The following is a 21,899-nucleotide window of genomic DNA, read 5'->3' on the forward strand; positions in this document are numbered from 1 at the left end:
AATGAAAGTAAGATTATAAAGCCTAGCTTTAACTATCACTATGCATGATCCCTGCCTATCTTCTAACTAAGGTGCTCTTCTGTCATGTGTGAAAGTCCAAAAAGAAATAAGTCTGTTGTCCAAACTAACCTCTCTGAACATACCACTATGAAAACAAACTTATAACAGGAAAATTACTCTCTTCTCCTGAGGATACTTCCAGTACCAGTCGACAGTCTTCTTACTTAATACACCATTCTTAAATAGTCTCTTGTGACTTCATGGAAAAATCTTTGTAATTCTTCAAAGGGAATACTGACTGTTCTCATCCCCTTGGGAATCACTTCTGGCAATCTTCTGAAAGATCTTTTATCCTGGTTGTTGATTTCAACATATTCTTTGTTTAGACTATTTTTCTGACATCCTTTTTCTCCTGGATGATTATAATTCAGTTCATTCTGGCCTACTTGGCTTGGCACAACTTGCAACTGGTTGGTTCTTCAGAACTCTGATTCATAAGGTTTTTTCTCTTTACTATTCTGTATTTTGTAGAGAGACTGTTGACTAGTTTTCCCCTTTTGCCAGTGTATTCTTATCCACTCGTCCTTTCTCTTCAAGCTTAGATTATTAGAATGTGCTTCTTTTGAGTCACAATCTTTGAAGTTCATTAACTTCTGATTTATTTTTGTCTGGCCACTTCTACTGAGACAAGTTACTTGCATGGAATAATGACCCCACGGGTACTCCCGTGACTCCCGTTCTCCCTGTTATCTTCAAGTATACTGGAAAACTTCCTCAGAAGTCTCGTACCTCGGGAGCCGTCTGCCTGGTATCGTCTTGCTGTCGGTGTCTCTCAGTCAATGTTCTTTGCTTTGGGTTCCTTTCACTCCATACGTTCTCTCTGCCATGCATTGAGGGGCTGGATGCTGCACTGAAATGTCTCCCCGGTGGCGTCAGTGATGTTTTGGGGACTGGATGTCCATCACAGCCATTCCGTGGTCTTGTCAACACCTCTCTCCGGGCTGCTGCCCTTTTGATTGCTCTGCCTTGGGATTCGCCATAGCGTTGGTATTTCGCTCTGCAATGTCAAGCGAATTTGAAACTTGTGGGCCTCTTGGCCTATGACTTCTCTTTCTTTCTGGTTGTTGCATAGCTCGAGGTCCTCCCCTTTCTGAGTGGCTTTCGCTCCCTCTCTCCAGGTCTCTCTCGTCCAGTGTTGCCGAGTCAGTATTCCTCAATGTACTCGTACCAGTGGATTGGGCGTTTTGATTTGAAGGGACATGTTCTTCTGCTTGATAATAAAGACATCTACGGAGAGCTTCTTTGTCCCAGTCTTGATCCTTAGTAATTTCTGGTATTGCACAATATCCCATGTAGGCCATGGTATGCATAGCTGTAGGGAGTTCCTCACAGAAACAGGAGCCCTTGTCCTTAAAGGGGGAGTCTCTCCCAGTGAGGTCCACTTATCTCGACCCATAGGGAGGGTGTTGCGGGGCAGGCTGATCTCCCTAGACTCATGGGGGGGGGCTTCCCCATGGGGAGAAGGGACGAATGTGCTTGATTCGTCAGAAGGATTTATTAAAATAATAAACGTTTTAATAATAAATATTTTCTTCATTTAATTTTACTGGGGGTCTAAACCCAAATAATATATCGGACTGGTCCTCCTACTGCAGGGTCTTGACATGAACACTTTTTCAACCAAGGAAGGAACCAAAAGAACATTCAGTTTCCAATCTTGGTGAGGCTTTTCCAGTTACAAGTGTCTTATCCGGCATCCCAGGACTTAAAAGTGTCTTAATGTCCTCTCCTCCATCTGTATGGTTCCTTGGTGTTATTGGTTTAAGGGATCCCTAACCCTTTAATTTTGTCTGAACAGTTTGCAGGTTTCTGTCAATATCGATCTTCCAGGACTAGCCCCAGTTGAGTAGTCTTCACCCAAGAGGGAGATGGGAGGGGTGGGAGAAGATTGGGGGACTAAGTGGGAGACCAGTTATTTCCTCTCAGTAAAACCCTCACTCTTGAAAACCTTGCAGTTTCAGCCTTATCTCTCCTTTCTCCATGGTCTCTCCTGCCTCTCCTTCATCCAACCTACTCTTCGAATGGATTGTGTCCTCCCACGTATTGCTCATCTTAGATAATCTGCCAGCTTGCTGCTTCTTTCTTCGGAAAAAAGTTTCGCCAGAGGGCACTGTGCTCGAGGCAGCGTAGCTTTAGTCCCTCAAGGGCCGCAGTCGACGTCATCCGTCGTATAAAGGGCTTGAGCCATGTCCGTTGGTCTCAGTTCCATTGTACCGTGTTTCGAAACGGCGCATCAGTTCTTTCATTGAAAATGTCTTCAACTCCTACCACACCCAAGACGGGTTTTAAAAAGTGTCTAAAGTGCGGAAGGAAGATGACCATTACGGATCCTCACCACAATTGCCTTTGGTGCCTCAGCCCTGACCATCAGGTCGACTAGTGCGGTTCATGTCAAGCGATGTCGAATAAGGCTCTTAAGGAACGCCAAGGTAAGTTAGCGGTGGGAGAGGAGTCTTTTAAGTCTGCAAAAAGACAAAAAGACTCAGGAGTGTTGAGTAGAAAATCTTGTCACGAGTCGAGGCGATCGAGGTCGAAGAGTTGCTCGAGGAAATCTTCCTCCTCTTCATCTAAAAAACTGAAGAAGCGACGTGACAAATCTTCTTCCTCTTCTTCCTCCTCACCTGACAGAAGGTTCATTTCATTTCCTTCTAACCATGATTCCCCCAAAAAATGGGAGGCCTTTGGGGCTTTAATGCTAAAGATTTTTGAGAAGGCGGCCCCAACCCCCTCAAAAAAGTCATGTGAAGAGCATGCCCCTGTCCACTCCAAGAGTGACGGAGGGGAAATCTAAAACTGTACACGCGAAATCCTACAAAAAGTCACAGGCATCCTCGGAGGATGATTCTCCAGCACCTCATGAAACAAGAGAAAAACGTTTGGTGCACAAATCGAGGTTAACCGAGGACAAAATGGCCTCCTTGTCGTCGAAGTCAGGCATTGACTCGACACGTCCTTCGACCACTACGTCGAAGCCAAAGATGGCGTTGATACCTTCAACCAGTGTCAAAGCCTCTCTCGACGACATCAAAGCCTTCCTCGATGACATTGGATTCCTTGGAGCATATCAAAGCCAGCGTCTATTCCATCGACACCTTAGACGCATTTGTTGGGGAAATATTTAATGCTGAATCCCAAAACGACATTTATGACTAAACCTAGGTTAATGCCGCCACCTTTACCAGAATAAATCTTCCATCCTCAGCCCAGGCACACATTTTTTTAATCTGTCTTCAATTTTTGAAGAACAATCCTCTGATGAAGAAATTACATCAGCTGGTGTTAGATTTGGGACAACAGAAGTTCCTGAAGAATGAATAGACCCAAGTACCAAAATGGCCAACCTTTATGATTGCCTACAATCGGCCAGTGGCCTAGATACCTCTCCTGAGGAAGAATTTGAAAGACCAGACCCTACTGACCATGAAGAATTTGGGTATAGGAACCTCATGGGAAGAGTCATCGACTTCATGGGGTGGAAGACAGTGCCCCCGAGTTACGACCAGGACCAGGATAGGAGGAGAAAAACAGTGCGTCACCTTTATGGTGTGGGTTTATGAGGCTTAGAGTCCACCCCTAACCCCTTGGTTAGGAAAGTGTGGGTACCCCTCCACCCTTGGCCTCCCCTCTCCCGGATTGGGCTGTCTGGGCTCAGGAAAGTGGGGAAAGAAGGATGGGTTGTTTTGGGGGTTGAAGTTTGGCGGGTATCGGGGAAAGAAATTTGGTCCAGTATTTGAGGTATTGCTGCCCTCCTGGGGAAAGTGAGGAGGGATTTTTCCTAGGTTTCCTGCTGTCTGGTTGGATCCCCCCCCTTGGGCTGGAGTAGTCCACACATAGCCCAGGATGGGTCTATTTCCCTTGTAGCGTGGACTGATGTAGTCAGGGGAGTTGGGGGTCCCATTTGTGAGGTTACCTCCCTGGCTCCCTGTTTGGGATTGGCCCGAGGGCCTTCTGGGACTGGGGTTGGTTGGATTCTGCACGGGAAGGTTCTTGGGCCCCCCCATCTCCAGATCTAAAATGGGGGCAACCTTCACTTCCACCACCTTAGCAGCAGCAGGGGTGTTGGTTGGTTTGGGCCTTTTGCTGAGATTTTTACTTTCCAACAGCTTCTGTGCTCCATAGATGCGTGTTGTTGTTCAATTACCCAGTCTAGTGATCTTTTCTCATGAAAGTCCCTCACTAGCTGGGTCATAATATCCTTAGGGAGAGCATGAAAGAAGGTGTTCACAAATTCCTTACTGTCAGTGCGCACCCTTCTAGTGGTCTGCGCAAAGGCACTTTTCAATTCTTGAACAAATTCTTGTGGGGCCCGATGTTCCACACATTGTAAGTTGTAGGCTGCCTTGCGAGCCTCTTGAGGGTACCTATGAATGGAAAAATGTTTCAGGATGGCCGCCCTATAGGTGGACCATCTGGAATGGTTCTGATCCTCCAGCCCCGCAAAGAAGCTGGAGTACTCATGAGAAAATGTCTAAATAACATACTGAATACAGCTTTGGCTGTCCTTCAGATGGAAAGTCTCCATCTGCTCAAATAATTCAAGATGCTCCCAAACCAAATATTTGGCATTTTTGTGGTAGGGCGTGATGACGCTCCTAATAGCTTTTATTTGTTTCAGGGGATCCTTGAGTAAGGCCCTCTTTACTTTGTTAGCCTTTTAAGTTCTTGTCACCCTGGTCCACTCATCCTCTGACTCAGAGGCACTGCTACCAGAGGTGGCTGTCTGGTCTTCTAGACTCCCGGATTCTGCAAGCTTGGGAATGGCTGGCAGAATGTGGGGGCCTTGCTCCCCGGATTGGTTGAGTACCCCCCATTGTCCTACCTGGGAAGAGGTTTTTAGTATGTTTTTAGTGGGCCTAATCTCATATAATTCCCCACCAAATTTCACTGCCTGATCTCTTGAGTTATATTTCTGAGGATCAATTTCTCCGATTCTCCCCTCACTGGAGTCTCCCTGATCTGAGAAGATGGCCCTAGCACTTGGGAACCTGTACATAGATGACCGCCAATCCATTTCTGAGAGTCGCTGACCTATTAGCCTCATATTCCCAATTGGGTTGACGTCTACCATCCCCATGGCCCTTGGTTCACGTGAGCCAGTGGACATGGGGGTGGCAGAGTCCATGGAATTGAAGAGATTAAAGTCTCTGGTGCCAGGGTTCCTGAGGTTATGCTCAGGGGTTTCCCTCTCCCATCTGACCTCATCTCTCTCAGCCCCTACTCCCTGATGGCATGCAAGAATCTGACCCTTTTGTTCTTCTATTAGGGGCCTTACTGGTCTCCATTAGTTGTTCCTGCATAGCTATCTGTCTATGGAGCCTGTCATTTTTTTCACAGAGAGCCTCATTGTCTCTCTGTGCTTCCTGTCTGATTTGGGAGTATTTGGCCAATTTTTCCTGCAGGAGACTCACCTCCTGAGTCCTGTCCTTACTGGCCTGGTCATTCTTTGCCAGAGCATCTTCCACCCTCCTGGTGTGCTCTAACAGCTTTTCCTAATCCATTTTGAGTTCACCCAGTCCCTGAAGGGCTAGGTGATTTTCTTCCACCATGGTTTTTAAATGGCTGACTTCCTGGCCTAAGGCGTCCCTTTCCTGAATTAGAGTACCCCTCTGTGCAGCCAGGTCGTCCCTTTGTTTTCTAATGGCACATCATTTCTGGCTCTCCTCATCAAAATCTGTTTGAGTGTGGAGCTCCTTCACAATTAATTTTTATTTTCCTCCTTTATCTCATCAATCTTATTTTCCAGGGTGATTACCTGCCCTGCACAGTTCATATTATTATTTAATAGCTGTTCCAGCTTTTGTTGGCTCTGTAGTAGAGAATCCAACCTTTCATGGCACTCTTTTTGCACTGTCAGTAATTTGGGGTCTTGCTCTACCCTCTCTTGCTGCAGGAGATCCAGATCTTCTTTTACTTTTGTCCGGTACTGCCTGGTTTCACTCTCTGATTCTTGGCTCTTTTGTCGCCTTTGCTCTGCAGAGTCCAGATTGGTTTGGGCCTTCTCTAGGGATTGTACTTGTATTTTTGCCAGGTCTAGGTTTTCAGCATATTTTTCCTGTATTACTCCAGTGTGGAGGTACAAGTACGCCGCTATTTTGGCAATTTTACATTGCTCTTCTTTTACCCTTGGGGCCATATACAGTTCACAAAGTGCCTGGTGTAATGGATCCTGGTCCTGCCATACATCTAATTCTGTAGCAGTGGCTTGTTTGATTTCCTGCAGCCAAACATTCTCATCCTGCTCAACCCATTCACCCCTGCCAAACAATTTGTGCAGTAGGTGTTCTTTTGCCATATTCATTTCCACTGGAGTCCCCATTTCGGAAATATTAATTTCCTTCTGACTTATCTCAGGGTTACTTTTACCTTTGCAAAACAGGCCCAACTCTTTGAGTATTTCTATTGAAGGGTGTTTTTACAGTGTAGCACAGTATGGTAGCCCAACAAGGTGTATGTACCCCATCAGTTAGCGCGCTGTGTTAGTCTGTCACAAGTAGTATGTCTAATTCAGGATCTCGTGACGAGCCCCCAAGCTGTAAGTGATTTCAATCCGGCACACTTCCAAGTCAACGCCTAGCGTGTAATGCACAACTGAAATCCTTATTTATTTTTGTCTAAAAGTTCTTTTATTCTGAACGATGTACCACTCATATCACACCCCTTTCCTGGAACCCCCCTGGTCACACTGAACCAGGAATCAGGTTGGTTTGCAAAGTTAAAATATTTATTTATGTATTTACAATTTAATCACACTATGTTTTAATGGGTATACAATAATCACCAATGGGGTGATGTAACAGTGAATAATCTCTTTAATACACAAGGAGTAATAATGAGCAAAACAATTCAACACAGAAATAATATGTTTGTGTGTGTAGATGAAGTAGCACTGTGGTTAAAGGTTCCCTGTGCACACCCCTCAACCCCCCAATAGGCAATGTAAAGAGATAGGAGAGAGCAGGTATTCAGGAATGGCAGAATTCAAACAAAATAACAATCCTCCTTTCCCCCAGCAAACACAAGAGAAAACAGAATTGACTGTCAAGCTGTCTGAATGGCTCTTAAAGTTACCTTGAAAATGGATTTGGCAGCAACACTAAATATGGTTTAAATTGCTGAAATTGTTATAATTCTTATGGGAGCCGCTTTGGATAGTTGCACACAAACACTAGCAACGATTCAATACCAAGAAACAATTTGAAATCTTAATATTAAGGTCGGGAGCAATCCTAAGCTGTTTTACACATGTAAGAATTTCCCTAAAACGAAATTTGCGGCAAACTTTTCACTGTGCAATAATCGCGATAACAGGATAACAGTATGGATTTGGGATTGGGTTTTTAAATTCGATTTAAAAGTTGTGGATGTTAGCTACAAGCAGAAGTTGGAATTTTGTTTCTTCACAAGTACTGAGGAAGTTATGGACGTTTTAGTGGAGGTGTTTTTTTTGAGATAGGTGTAAGAAGGGAAACAGGAATGCACTTTTAAAATGACAAAAAAGGATTTCTTACACTAGAGGATAACTATGAAGACGTGTAAGAATTTTCATAAAACGAAATTTGCAGCAAACTTTTCACTGCGCGATAATCGCGATAACGGGATAACTGTATGGATTTGGGATGCGGTTTTATATGCGCTTTAAAGCTGTGGATGCTAGCTACAAGCAGAAGTTGAGATTTTGTTTCTAGCACAACAACTGAGGAAGTTATGGACGTTTAGTGGAGGTAGTTTTTTCGAGATAGGCGCAAGAAGGGAAACAGGAGTGCACTTTTAAAATGACAAAAAGGATTTCTTACACTAGAGGATAACTATGAAGACAACAAATACCTCACAGGAACACAGCCACTTGATCAGGGCGACTACCTGCTTTGGTCCCGCCTTCTTCAGATGAGAAAAGATCAGCGCAGAGATAGTTTTAACAAAACTAGCACAAGAGGAAGATAGGAGAGATTAGATGGAGAGTTCAGGCAATTCAAAAGTACTCCTAACAATGTAGGTTCTGAAGACAAGATAGGATGGATTTAAGATGGGGATAAACTAAGCAAGGCACCAATGCTAGTGACACTGTTCTATCTATAGATACGCAGGGCACCGGACTGGATCTGATCTGCAATGCACTCTGGTCACAGTATGGCACAGGACTGGATTGCATATGCCCTTTTTGATTCTGATGATGATTATTTCAGCAGGCAAGTAGTACAGCGCAGCCCAGCTGTATTTTAGCTCCCCTTAGGTTTGTGAGGTTGGTTCTGGTTCTGGAAATTGAGGCCTAGCTGAAAGTGGTTCAGCTATGCAATGGGTTCTGCTTGCCCAAGTTGCTGGAGTCTGGAGTCTAGTGGGTGAATCCGTCTGTCTTTATCTGCCCTCTGCTGTCTCTATTTATGCTATGATAAAGGGGGTCTGTGTGCTGGTTTAGCCTAAGCTCGCCCCTTTGACAGGGATTGGTCAGAATCTCCTCTCTGCCTTGATAGGAGGAGAAAAACAGTGTCACCTTTATGGTGTGGGTTTATGAGGCTTAGAGTCCACCCCTAGCCTCTTCATATTTACACATTTGCAACCTCTATAACAACCACATATACAGATTACATATTTTGTACAGCAGCTACTACTCCAAACCCCGTAGCTGTGGGATCTTGTGTCTGCTTTTCACAGAATTTTGCCCTTTTCATCCGGAACACAATGTCCAATTTATCAGCAAATTTTTACAAGTGTGCGCATATAACATGGACATAAGTGTCTAAAGTTTCATAATTCTTGCAGAAATACATTTGGTGTAAAATCACATTTTCTGCCATTTCCTTCCAAAATATGTCAGACGATTTTGCTGTCTCTTGAAAAGTGCAGCCAAAATTTAGATGTACAATTCTGTTACTTTTGTGTTTTTGACAATTCTAAGTGGCAAGTTGTATGTATTTAAACAAAATTTTGTTTGTGATTGTTCAGCCTCTTTTTCTCTCCCTTCAGTCCTGAAGCATCTACTCCCTGTTGGCTCTTGACAGGCTCCATTTACGACGGTCCTCACACCTCGTATTTCCTGCTTTGCAGCTGTTCATTGTTTCCTTCCCCACTGCAGACCAGATTCTTCCCCCACCCTATAATTATTGCTTTGGTGTGATTTCCTGGTGGAGGGAGCTGGAGGGAGAGGCCTTGTCTCTGTGAGGAAAGCTGTTATTCCAGTTTGGTAGCTTTTAGCCAGCTTATTTTAACTGTTAATTCTGTTGAATGTTCCCTTAGCATACAACAAACTTGTGGGATCAAATCACAGCTAAATACTTACTCAAGATTGTAAACCATGGAATCAAAACAATTACACGATGGGTTACTGTCAATAACAGGCCTCTTAGATTGCAAACATTTGATTTTAGTTTATACATGTTTAAAGTTTAATCCTGCAGGGCCCTGACAGCTGTCATTCAGGCGGCCCAGGGTACTGCACCTAGATTTTGACAGATCCACAGACAGGCCACTTTTGCTGTGGAAATACCTTGATGCTTTCAGCTTTTCAGGATATTGTATGTTCACAATGATTTCTTATAATAAGTGAATTGTGGCACCCAGCAAGAATTATGGATGTTTGAGGGTGTTTTGTACCGGCATTCTGCAGTTTCAGCAACAAAGAAACAGTGATTTAAGGCAAGGTTTTGGGGTTTCCTTTAGCAAAGCACTGCTTTTTCCTTCTGTGCTCCATTTTCACATGTTGTGGAGCCCAGTGACATGTTTCAGGAGTGAGATCTCTGTTCCACCACTGACAACATGCATGGCCGATTAGGCAGCCATCTTTTTGTGCTTTGCAAAGCACGATTTCCAGAGGTTTTGGCACTCAAAAGGATTTTGTGGCCATTTCGATGTTTCTGGCACCATCATAACACAGTGATGCCGCATGGCAGAGCAAAAAGTGGGTTAAAGCATCCCACACTGCCCCCTTAAAGGGACGATAAAAAGATTGATGCTTGGGCGAGGAAAGTGTTCACTTCGGGCAGTATGGACCTTAAATCTACTAATGTGGCTTGTAAATTTGCTAGATTTAATTACACCCTTTTGGACTGCTTGAATGCAGCGAGTGAACACATCCCGAAGGGTGAGGATCGGGATGGTTTCCTGGCGATAGTAAGAGATGGAAAGGAGGCTATGGAGAAGTGCCTCAAGTCAGGACTGGACACTGCTGATAGTGTGAGCAGGTCCATGGTGGCTAGCATGGTTTTACACCGATTTGCTTGGCTGAGAAAATCTGGTTTTGCATCGGATGTACAGTCCAGGTTACTCAATATGCCCTTTGACGGCTTGAGGCTTTTCGGCAGCAAGACGGACGAGAGCTTAGAGAAGCTGCAGACCTCAAAAGTGGCAGCAAAATCACTCGGTGCTGCTATAAGACAGCCTCAACAACACTCTTACGCAGGCTCATCTTCCTGGAAGAGTCGCCCTTTTCGCTTCTATACTTCCTTTGGAAAAGGGAGGGGGCAGGACAGTCGGAGAGGCCAACAGAGAAAACCTTTTCATGATGGAAAAGGGAGAGGTGCTAGATCAGCCACAGCAGCGGCTACTACCTCCTCAGCCACTACTGAAGCCGCTGCAAAGCCACTTTGAGGTCTTAACCCACAAAACTCTGGTGGGAGGCAGAATCACTTGGTATCTGGCCAAATGGTGGGGCATTACGTCAGATGCCTGGGCACTAGAGATAGTGACCGATGGTTACTGCCTTCCTTTTCATCAAAGACCTCAAGATCATCCACCGGGAGCCAATTTTGTAAACATTTCAGGCCTGCTCCTTGTGCAGGAGATTTTAACCCTCCAAGAGAAACGTGCAATAGAACATGTACCTGTAGTGGAGGGGAACAAGGCTTGGTACTCTCCTTATTTTCTCATCCCCAAAAAAGACAGAGGTTTGAGACCCATATTGGACTTGAGAAGCTTGAACAAGTTCCTCAGGAAGGACAGGTTCAAGGTGGTGACCCTTTCTCAGATACTTCAGGCTCTTCAGCTTTAGGACTGGCTGGTTTCATTGGACCTTCAGGATGCTTACTTTCATGTGCCAATCCATCTCAAGCACAGAAAGTACCTGAGGTTTGCAATTGGCGGATCTTGCTATCAATTTTGAGTTCTGCCATTTGGGCTGACCTCCGCCCTGAGGGTTTTCACCAAGCTGATGGCTGTAGTGGCAGCGAGTCTCAGGAGAGAGGGATTCATGTCTACCCTTACCTGGACGATTGGCTAATCAGGGCAAATTCACCAGAAGGAGCCCAGGAACACTTGTCCATGACCTGCCACTTCTTACACAGACTGGGCCTCTCCCTCAATTACAAGAAGTCACAAATGATTCCAAGCCAAAAACTCCAATTCATCGGAGCAGTCCTGGATACTACCTCAGGGACAGCCTCGCCTCCCGAGGAAAGATCTCACCACATTCTGCAGATGGTAACTAAGTTTCAAAATGCCCAACATCTACCGGCTTTCGACTTTCTAAGGTTGCTAGGCCTCATGGCTTCCTGCATTTTTCTGGTGCCAGAGGCTCGACTGAGGATGAGATCCCTTCAATGGGCCCTCAGGACTCAATGGTCCCAGTTTTCGGGGGAGATGTCAGATCTTCTGCAAGTCTCGGCCAAAGTAGCTCAAGATCTTCTATGGTGGGCTTGCAAGGAAAATATCCTCAAGGGGGAGCAGTTTTGGCAACCATGGCCGGAGATAACGGTAGTGACGGACGCCTCACTCACGGGGTGGGGAGCCCACACCAACGATCTGACAATCAGCGGTCGTTGGTCTCCATCGGAGTCCAAACTACACATCAACCTTTTGGAGCTGAGGGCAATCAGACTAGCGCTGAAGGCTTTCCTGTCCTCTGTACAGGGAAAGAATGTCTTAATAATGACGTACAACACAGTGGCCATGTATTACCTCAACAAAAGAGGAGGCGTAGGATCACTCCCACTGTGCAGAGAATCAATGCAGCTCTGGTTCTGGGCAATACAAGAAGGAATCTATCGGCAATTCATCTAGCCGGAGAGGAAAACACAGCGGCAGATGCTTTGAGCAGGCAGAGCACAGTCTCCCACGAATGGGAACTAGCTCAGGAAGTTCAAGAGATCTTCGCCCTTTGGGGAACCCCTCAAGTGGATCTGGTTGCGACCGGTACCAACCAAAAGTGCAAACTGTACTGCTCAAGGGAATTTCCCCCGAGAGGGGACGCGTTCGTGGTGGACTGCATATGTCCACTCCTATCCACGTTCCCTCCAGTCCCAGTGATTCCTCAAGTAATCAGGAGGTTGAGAAAGTTCAGGAAAACCATGATCCTAATTGCCCCGGATTGGGCCAGGGGAACGTGGTACCCGGACATTCTGGACATGTCCATCTGCCCTCCAATACGTCTTCCACAAAGAGAGGATCTCCTCTCATAAAGGGAAGGTCAAGTTCTCCATCCAGAGGTCAAAGCTCTCAGCCTTCATGCTTGGCTTCTGCGAGGCTGAGATATAAGGATTGGGACCTTCTGGACAACGTTATGGAAATTTTGCTTTCGGCTAGAAGGCCAGCAACAAAAGTACTGGTGTCATTGGAAGAAATTCAGTAACTGGTGCAGGGATGAGAATGTGGATCCTTTTCAATGTAGCACTCCCATGGTGCTTTCCTTTCTTTTACATTTGGCCAACTCGGGGCTCCAAGTTGGTACTATTAAAGGATATTTAGCAGAGCTATCTATCTTCAAGCGCTCCTCGGAATATGTTTCATATTTTAAGATGCCTTTAGTTGTCCAATTTCTTAAAGGGTTAACAAATGTGTTCCCTCCTACAGCTTTTCAGGTTCCCATTTGGGACTCAAATTTAGTTTTAAAATGTCTTATGTGTGCCCCTTTTGAGACTTTACATTCTTGCTCTTTAAGGCTCCTAACTTTTAAAACTGTTTTACTAGTGGCTTTAACTTCAACCCGCAGGGTGAGTGAGTTGCGTGCGCTCTCTTGTAAGCCCCCTCACACTATTTTCCACAAGGATAAAGTTATTTTGAAGGTCAAACCTTGTTTCTTACGTAAAATAGTTTCAGATTTCCATCTGTCACAAAAGATGACTTTACCTTACTTTTACCCTCTTGTGCACGCTAGTAAAGAGGAGGAAAGGTTCCACAGGCTAGACCGTAAAAGGGCTCTCAGCTTCTATATCTCTAGACTTGAAAAATGTAGACAAACTGAACAGTTATTTGTCGGTTACACTGGACACAAATTGGGCCTTGGTATATCCAAACAAACATTATCCAGATGGATAATCCTAGCAATATCTGAATGTTGCAGGTTGGCTGGAAAAGAGCCTCTAGATGGATTAAGGGCTCATTCAACCAGGGGCATAGCAACTTCCATGGCTCTTCACAGCGGTGTTCCTGTGCAGAACATTTGTGCACCGGCCACCTGGTCATCCATTCACACCTTGAAACATTGTTTAGACTCCACTTCTTACCAAGGAGACCTTTTTGAAAAAGCTGTCCTTCATTCAGTACATAATTAAAAACTCTGGTACTCCCTCCTCCAAATTACTACTGCTGTTTGAGTCTATCTAAGATGAGGAATACGTGGGAAGACACAATCAATTCGAAGAACAAGTTACTTACCAACTGTAACGTTCTTTCGACTGGATGTTCCTCCCACGTATTCCCCATCGACCCTCCCAACCTACCCCTCTGTACACTTGTACTTCCTTAAGAGCCTGACATCCTTCGATGCCTGATACAACTGATGTGACCATTAACACCGAAAAAACAGAACTGAGACCAACGGGTGCGGCTCGAGCCCTTTATATGACGGATGACGTCGACACTCGACGGCGGCCCTCGAGGGACTAAAGCTACGCGGCCTCGAGCACAGCGCCCTCTGGCGAAAAAAAAATTCTGAAGAAAGAAGCAGCAAGCTGGCAGATTATCTAAAATGAGGAATTTGTGGGAGGAACATCCAGTCGCAAGAACGTTACAGTTGGTAAGTAACTTGTTATTCTCACCAACCATCTCCAACACCCAGTTGTCTCCTTCCACTGCTCAACCCCTCTCTCCAAACACCTCTAGCTCCTTCAACTACCACAATGAACAATTGGGGCTGGATGTTTTATAGCATAGTCCCTCCTCCAACTAAATGGGTCTTCCAGTGAGGGGCTAAACCTCGAGACTTGTAATTTGGTGTAGGTTTTGATTGGTTGTCCTCCCTGAGTGCACGTCAGGCTGTGCTGGGCTCATAATTGGCCTTTCCGCCATCTTGGTTTTGAATCTTTCGCTCAGACCCTCCCTGGTGCTGTTTGTGCTGAGCTCCTTGATGTTTCCAGCATATGTTTTAAGGTAGGGAATACTCTGGGTAAGGTTTTAAGAACTTAATTTCTTTGTGCATGCAGGTTAATAGTAACATTGTATCACCGGCGTGAGAATCTCTTGCCAGTGAATATGGCCCATGAAACCTTTCCTTCCACGCTGAACTCTCACCATTCAGGAAGTCTGAGCTAGAATAGTATCTTTGGAGGTGCAGAGTTCGCCACAGGTCCCTCAAACTCTCAGAAATTAGCCCTTGGTTGTACCAGGTGAACTTACAACAGTATCCCCAGGGTGTTCCCTAGGGGTCTAACCTCTCGCCCTGGATTTTCAACCAATACCTGGCAACTCTCGCCCGCTGTATTGCCATTTTCTGCTCTAACTTCCAGTGCTATGCAGATGACACTCAACTCATTTTCTGGCTGTCCTCGGCCACCTCCTCCACCTCAATCATCACTGATTGTCTAACTGCCATCCAAGATTGGTGTGCCGCCAATGATCTTTGTCTTAATGCCAGCAAGTCAGAGATCCTCCTCATTGGCACACCATCACCTTCCTTTCCCATCACTCTCTGGCCGGCCTCCCTTGGCCCTCCTTCTATCCCCACCTGCGAGGCCAAGAACCTTGGTGTCACCTTTGATTCCACACACTTCTTCTCTGCCCACATCGCTGATGTATCAAAAAAGTCAAACCTCCTACTACACCTCCTCAGAGGTATTCTTCCTTTCCTCTCATTCCCCCAGAAGCTCACTGTCTCCCAAGCTCTGTTTCTCTCTAAGCTGGACTATTGCAACAGCCTCTTTCTTAATCTACCTGCCTCTACTCTCCGCCCTTTACAACTTATCCAGAACAGGACTGTGAGACTTGTCCTTGGCCTCAAGCCCTGGGATTGTATCTCTCCAGCTCTGAAATCTCTCCATTGGCTCCCTGTGGATGCAAAGATTAAATTCAAAACCTTCTGCATTGTCCACAAGGCTTTCTGGGGCCTGGGTCCAACATACCTTCAGCTATCCCTCCGCAAATACCTCCCATCTCGAGCACTCCGCTCCTCTACCTCTAACGCCCTCAGGGTCAGTCGTTTCTCAAAGAAACAAGCTGGGGGTAGATCTCTGTCTTCGGCTGGGGCCTCCCTCTGGAACAGCCTCCCCGCCACTCTAAAACTTGAGGAGAACCATCTCCGGTTCCGGAAGCACCTCAAAACCTTCCTCTTTGCTTCTGCCTTCTCCTCCCCTCTCCCCTGTTGATTCTACTCTCCCTCAGAACCATGCACCTGGCCACCCTCTGTCCTCTGGGCCCAGGTACCTGCTCATCTTGCCACCCTCATGCACTGCCTCCGGGCCACCCCCTGCACTGGGGTCTGTATCTGTACCCATACAGCCCTCCGCTTTTCTTCCTGCAATTTCAGACCTACACGGCCTGCTGCCATAAACCCAGCACTTGCTGGCTGCACTCCCATTGTTTGTTGCCTTTTTATTTATTATTTTATTATTATTTTAGTTTTTTTCCCTTCTTGCTCCGCACTCTCCTTTTGTTCCCCCTTCCATGCACTTCTCCCCCTCCCCCCTCTACCCTGCACTTGCACGTTCTCAATGTCACTGGCCCTAGTAAGATCGTTGTTTTTGTTCTCCCCTGTTCCCTTTCCCTGCCTGGTCGCGCTCTGAAACACTTGTGTATGAGCGCAATAGAAATAAAATATTAATCAGTCAATCAATCCAAACACACTCTACCATTGTCGAATAGCAAGAAGCCGCTTGCTTTCAAATGAAAGCTTTCTCTTTTCACGTTTTTTTGTGTCTGCTCAGGGAGAGATTCAGGCTTTCTTGGTTTGGGAAGGGGTGAACCAGTATTATCCTGCAGGGTCTTGCAAGAAGCTTGGGCAAGGGCAAAGCAAATGTAGAGGGTTTGATATGTTTCTTCTCCTTTGGGTTTTTAAATAAAAATCTTTCTTTGTGCAATTACAAAGCCACACCTATTGGGTTTTCCATTACTTGCCAGCTCCTGGTTAGAACAAGATAAAATACTACATGTAGTTAGGACTATGATTACATCCAAAGTCTTAAAACTATGTTGCTCTAATCATTTTACCACTATTACATTAGTATTTCAGTACTGTTGGGGAGGACACCCGCCCCCCCCACTTCTTTTTTTTTTTTTTTTTTGTCTTTTCTTCATGGGAAAGAACTTGGCAGGATTATGGACACATTTGGTATGGACAATACCGAAGGCAAGAAGCAATGGCCTAGTAGGAAGTACTATGTGCCTCACAGAAAAGCCGATTGACACTAGGTTCCCCTCTAAGACTTGCATCTAAAATCTGCGAGAGGGGGTAACTCTCCCTCAAACCGGACCAAAAACTGCATGTCGGCAGTTCATTGCGCATTAAGAATACACAATCAATACCATATTAGGACTATAATATGCATGCTATCCTTTGCACTAACACATTTATCAGACTGGAACCAATAGACTTTTCTTCAGTACTTCTAACTGCATGTGCCTCCCAATTGTGGAAGTGTCATTGTCATAGAGAAATAGCATTTATTTATTGGGTATTTATAATGCGCCTATACACAAGTATTTCAAGGCGCAACAAGATAAGTGGGGATGGGGTGGGGGACAGGGATGACATAGACCAAAAACTGTTCTACTAGGCCTTGTGACATTCGGATTGTGCAAGTGCAGTAAAGAAGTGTAGGGGAGGGGGGCAGTCTGGGTGGAATATCCGTGAGAAGAGCAAATGCAAAGGGAGGCCCGGTGGACATAGCCAGAGGAAAGTGGGGGAGTGCAGGGGAAGGAAGGTCCATGAGCTAAGTGCGAGGTAAGGGGCTGGAAGGGCTGAAGGGACCAGGCAGCCAGCCGGTAGGCAGACTGGGACATTAGCAGGGGAGTGGGAGGGGGAAGGAGGAAGGGAAAAGGAAGGTCTTGAGAAGCTTCTGAACTTAAGGAGATCCGGCTCAAGTCTGAGAGGGGCATGGAGGCCATTCCAGAGGGGGAGGCACCTGGGGAGGAGAGAGATCTAACACTCTAACACCCACTCTCTGCTTGGAGAAGCGTCTGACCTGCAGAGAGTTGGAGCTAGATGATATTGTTGGTTCTCTAAAAGGCTGTGTTAGAAATACGTGGTATGTGGTGTATGTTGATATTTGTTGTACCTCATCATTAATGTTTTTGTGATGAAATAGTATGTGTATATTTATGCTTGTCAAGTAATTCGTTTTTTCCCTTTCTTTAGCAAGAAATATGTCATACCATTACAGTGCAGTTGTCCAATAGATTTTGAATTCTGCATCACTTTCATTCAACCCCATCGAGCCTTCACTGTTCAGCCAACTTCAGGTAGACTCCAAGCCTTTCTTGTTTCGTTGTTTTGAGTTTCCAAATCTTCCGTTTTGCTCCTTGTGGACTGTTAGCTTGAAGTTTGGAATGCGTGCATGCAACTCGTATAGTCCTCATTGCATGTTTACATACCAGTTCCTAAATCTGCTAAAATCAAAGGATATTTTATGTTACTGGAATATTAGCCAAATCCCCCAATGATAGTGTCAATGATTCTGATTCCAACATATTCCAGGATGAAAATATAAAACTTCACATAATTGCACTTTTGTACCATTCACCTTTCATCAAATAGTCGTATTTAGTACAGAAACATTAATAGGAATATAACTTTTTTCTATAGTGTTTAATGCCAGATTCATCCAAGTTCTGTACTAGTAGGTGTTATTACCCAATCAAAGGGTATTCAATGTTTTGATCTCGAAAGGACGAAGAGATGGGTCACACCTGCTGGGTTTAGAAACCTGTGACCTGTAGACTGAACAGTACAGTTTTTCAAAATAAACTATTCAGCACTGATTCACGGTGACCTTTGTAGGCACAATGTCATAGTTTGACCCTGAAAATAAAAATATAGTCACGTAATAGGGTGGGTTAGAATCTCGATGGGGTGCAAGAAGCGTAGGGTGGCACACAGTTGGCATTCAGAGACTGGTCAGAGCATGTCCAGTCTATCAGCACAGCATATATTCCAGATATCTTCCAAACACCCTCTTAGGGTCACATATTTCAGCCAATTGCAATCGATCCGTAAACAGAGGTTGATGAAGACGATACATTGATACTCTAAACCCACAGTTGTCTCAGTGCTGATTAACCAGAAAGGGGTTGGGGGAGGCGGGTTGATGCACATTTCCTTTGACACTTAAACTAAAATTCACTTTGACGTGGCTGCTTATAGATCACTATGTAATCCAGGGGTAAGGAGATAGATGTACAGACAAATATGGTTAAATGTGTGTGCCATCTCCGAGTACCGAGAGGGATTTGTAATATTTGAGGTACTTCGCTTTAGTGACTGGGAGGTTAATGAAAATTAATTAAAACACTTTCCCCACTATTGAAGCTCAATCTCCTGCTTGGAATGTAAATATGATTGTGGAAATGGTGGCACATATTCATTATAAACCTACAGACATATTTCTCTTAGAGCTTCCACTTTTTACTTTATAGTTCCTTTTAGCTTCAATATCTTTCAGAAAGAAACGATTTTCCATATTGATACTAGTCCATACTAGCAACACTGACTACACTTCATCTTTTCATTTGAACAATTTTGTCCGCTTAAAGTTCAATATTTTTTTTGTGCTTCGTTGTTCCTTTCTAGAGAGGATGTTACACCAATGTAATTCAGCAATATAAGACATTCCCCTATTTAATTCTCAGTCTTGTGTATTGGCATCTGTGCATGCATGTACTCCTGGAGTACCACTGAGTGGATCTATATGCTTGACCAAGTAGTCCAGCAAAGCTTGTCTTCTTGAATATCCACAATTTTCACCACTAAGGGATTGTTTCGTCATAGTAGTAGTGGCTTGAACTTTAAGGAAGAGATTTGTATCAATCGAAAGAATGTGTGTGTCTAAGATAGTGACGAAAGACATTGGGTCTCATTACAAGTCAGCCGGTCCGGAAACAACGGTGGCGGTAAATCCGCCGCCATCAGTGTTTCCGGACCGGCTGATTCCGAGTCCTACAGGCGGGAGGTGTCACTCCCGCCAGGTCTGACCTGGCGGAAGTAAAACCAACCGCCTGCAGGCGGACATGGAAACAATGACTCTGTCATAGACGGAACTGGTGTTTCCATGGTCCCATCCCCATGGAGTCCTTTGGGAATGGGGCTTTACAGAATTCCGCCTCCAGAATTACTGGGTCACCGGGGTTGTTACGCCCCGGTGAGTCTGGCAATCGCAGAGACGGAATGTAATTACCGGTCCGGCGGCAGCCTGCAGGTTTTTCCGGCATGGTTACCGCCGGACTCGTAATGAGGCCCATTGTCTGTATTAGTTTCAGACTTTCATTTGGTCTTACATCATCACTTCTCCTTTCCCTTGATTGCTTGTGATTATTTTTCGCTAGCATAGTTGAATAGGACCTGTAGAGGAGAAGGTGGATGCCTCTCTTCTGGTCCCCACCCCTTCACCACTGTCCTATTGGAGTAGCAGATGAAGAACTACAATTGAGAACCCTTGCATGAATCCATTCAACATTCCTATACTGCGTCAAGTGTATGAAAGACGATAGGCACTCAGGCTCCCATTCAGATTATACCCTCACGTAGAAGCAGAAGAAGGATGCTACCAGGAAGGATGCCCACTAACAAGATGCCAGAAGGCAGCTGTGAGTAATCGGGTTGAACTCCAAGTACAGTCTGATGATGACAGAATGAGGTCATAAAGAAGATGCATGAACCTATGCCAAAACGATATGAAAATACTTAAAACTGACAATGTAACAAAATCACTAAGAGAAACATGTACCTAAAGACAAAGTAATTGTGAATATAAGAAGATGAAATAAAGTGCTCACCAATAACTGTAAATACGCTCTAACGCAAGGTAGAAAAGGTACTTAGAAGGTTGCTAAAAAGAGATATATGTACGTTGTTTAGGACGGCCATTGGAAGAAAATGAACAACGTCCTGTGTTAAGAATCTACCTTGTTACCTGAAAAGACAAGCCTAGGATTGAAAATTGAAGAACTGATGAAGAAGCTGTTTTTGTGTGCAGAATAAGGGAGTACCTTAACTTGGGAGCAAGGATGCTATTTTTCGAAAGATGGGTGCAAGGCACAAAGGGAGTCGAATGAACCGACCATGTGCATAAGACATATTTCTACTAAGATTAGAAGAGACAAGGACATTTGCAAGTGCCAAGTGTTGAACAATCACGAGGGCAAAAGCCTATGTGAGGTGGAGTAAGCAAGTCTCTTAAGGCCAGAAAAGGTAATGGCCCCATGTTTAATAAAATCAAATAGTCCTAAATAAGAGGCTGAAATGGACAAAATCGTGGTCTTCCGACAGGTGACTCAGAAGTCGAAAACATGGGCTATTCAATAAAAACCCAGATGGAGATAGTGGCCTGCTCATACTCCCTCAAATGTTCCAGAACAGTGAGCACATTACGAGGTCAACTACAAACAGAAGGCCTTGGCTAAGGATCAGGTCAATGATATAGATGTGCTAACAAAAAAAACAAGAAATGATTTGACACTGCTCAAGCACCTAGGTGTAATTTCTCCTCATGTGCTGCTAAACAAGCCGAAAGTCCAAGGTTGGATGGGGTTGGCAACCAATCATAAAGCCTGCCACTCACTTTTACATACAATGTTACAGTTACCAACCCGCTGCCATATTCTTTGCTATAAACCGTATACTATGTATGTAGAAGTAGCTCAGGGCGTGTCCTACAGACAAGGGGCAGCCAATGAGATAGTAACACTTCTATAATTCTATAAGTAGACATGTTCCCCTAATCCAATCCCTCATGCTACTAGGTTTTGCAAAATGCCATGTAGGATGACGTCATAAATGACGTATGAAAAAGTATATAAACACTTTACAAACAGGAGGTATGAATATGCCTGCATCTATTTTGATAGCTGTACATCTCCCTGCATTCTTTCAGTGAGATTGAAGCAGTATTTTACCATCTTCCAGTTATTTCATCTAAGATATTCATTGGTAATTCTATCAAGAGCATAGAGGATGCTTCAAAGTGTCACAGCTCAGACCCACCAAGTGAGGCGGATAAGGAGGATGCCATATCACATCTTCTTCCCATATCCACAGTACATCTGCCCCTCTGGAATGTGATTGCAAGCTTTGGGACATTACCAATCACCTCATGCAATTGAATGACATTGGGGAACCCACACCCATGAGCAACATATATCACAGCAGTGAGGGGACGGATATGCGCTTCCTCTATGAACGGATGGTGGCAAAGGAGGAAATTGCTGATGTAGACCCAGAGAGTTAACTTCACAGTTATGGTCAGATCATTGGACACTTGCAGAAATAGAGCATGCCTGCAGATCCTCCCCGGCCTATAATGGGTCTGCTTTTCCCTCTATTTCCTGCATCACCTGCCTGTACCCTCTGTGCACTGTCTCTCCATATCCTTCTAATTGTATCCATATTGTTGTGTTGGTACTGTGTCCCCCTTATTGCACAGCACTCTGTTGATTCTCAGGTAGGTTTACAGTATTGTAACCAATTTCAATACGTACTGTAAGGTTGC

General features: G+C 44.9%; 1 protein-coding gene across 1 annotated transcript in view; it reads left to right on the forward strand.

Moving 5' to 3' along the window:
• Positions 1–21,899, forward strand: part of CFAP221 (cilia and flagella associated protein 221) — a 988,124-nt gene that overhangs the window by 300,736 nt on the left and 665,489 nt on the right. The window contains exon 7 of the mRNA XM_069616611.1: positions 17,555–17,658. Coding sequence (XP_069472712.1) covers positions 17,555–17,658 — 104 coding nt within the window. The remainder of the gene's footprint in view (positions 1–17,554; positions 17,659–21,899) is intronic.

Source organism: Ambystoma mexicanum, chromosome 9 (genome assembly GCF_040938575.1).
Source record: "Ambystoma mexicanum isolate Mex_15411 chromosome 9, UKY_AmexF1_1, whole genome shotgun sequence".
NCBI lineage: Eukaryota > Metazoa > Chordata > Amphibia > Caudata > Ambystomatidae > Ambystoma > Ambystoma mexicanum.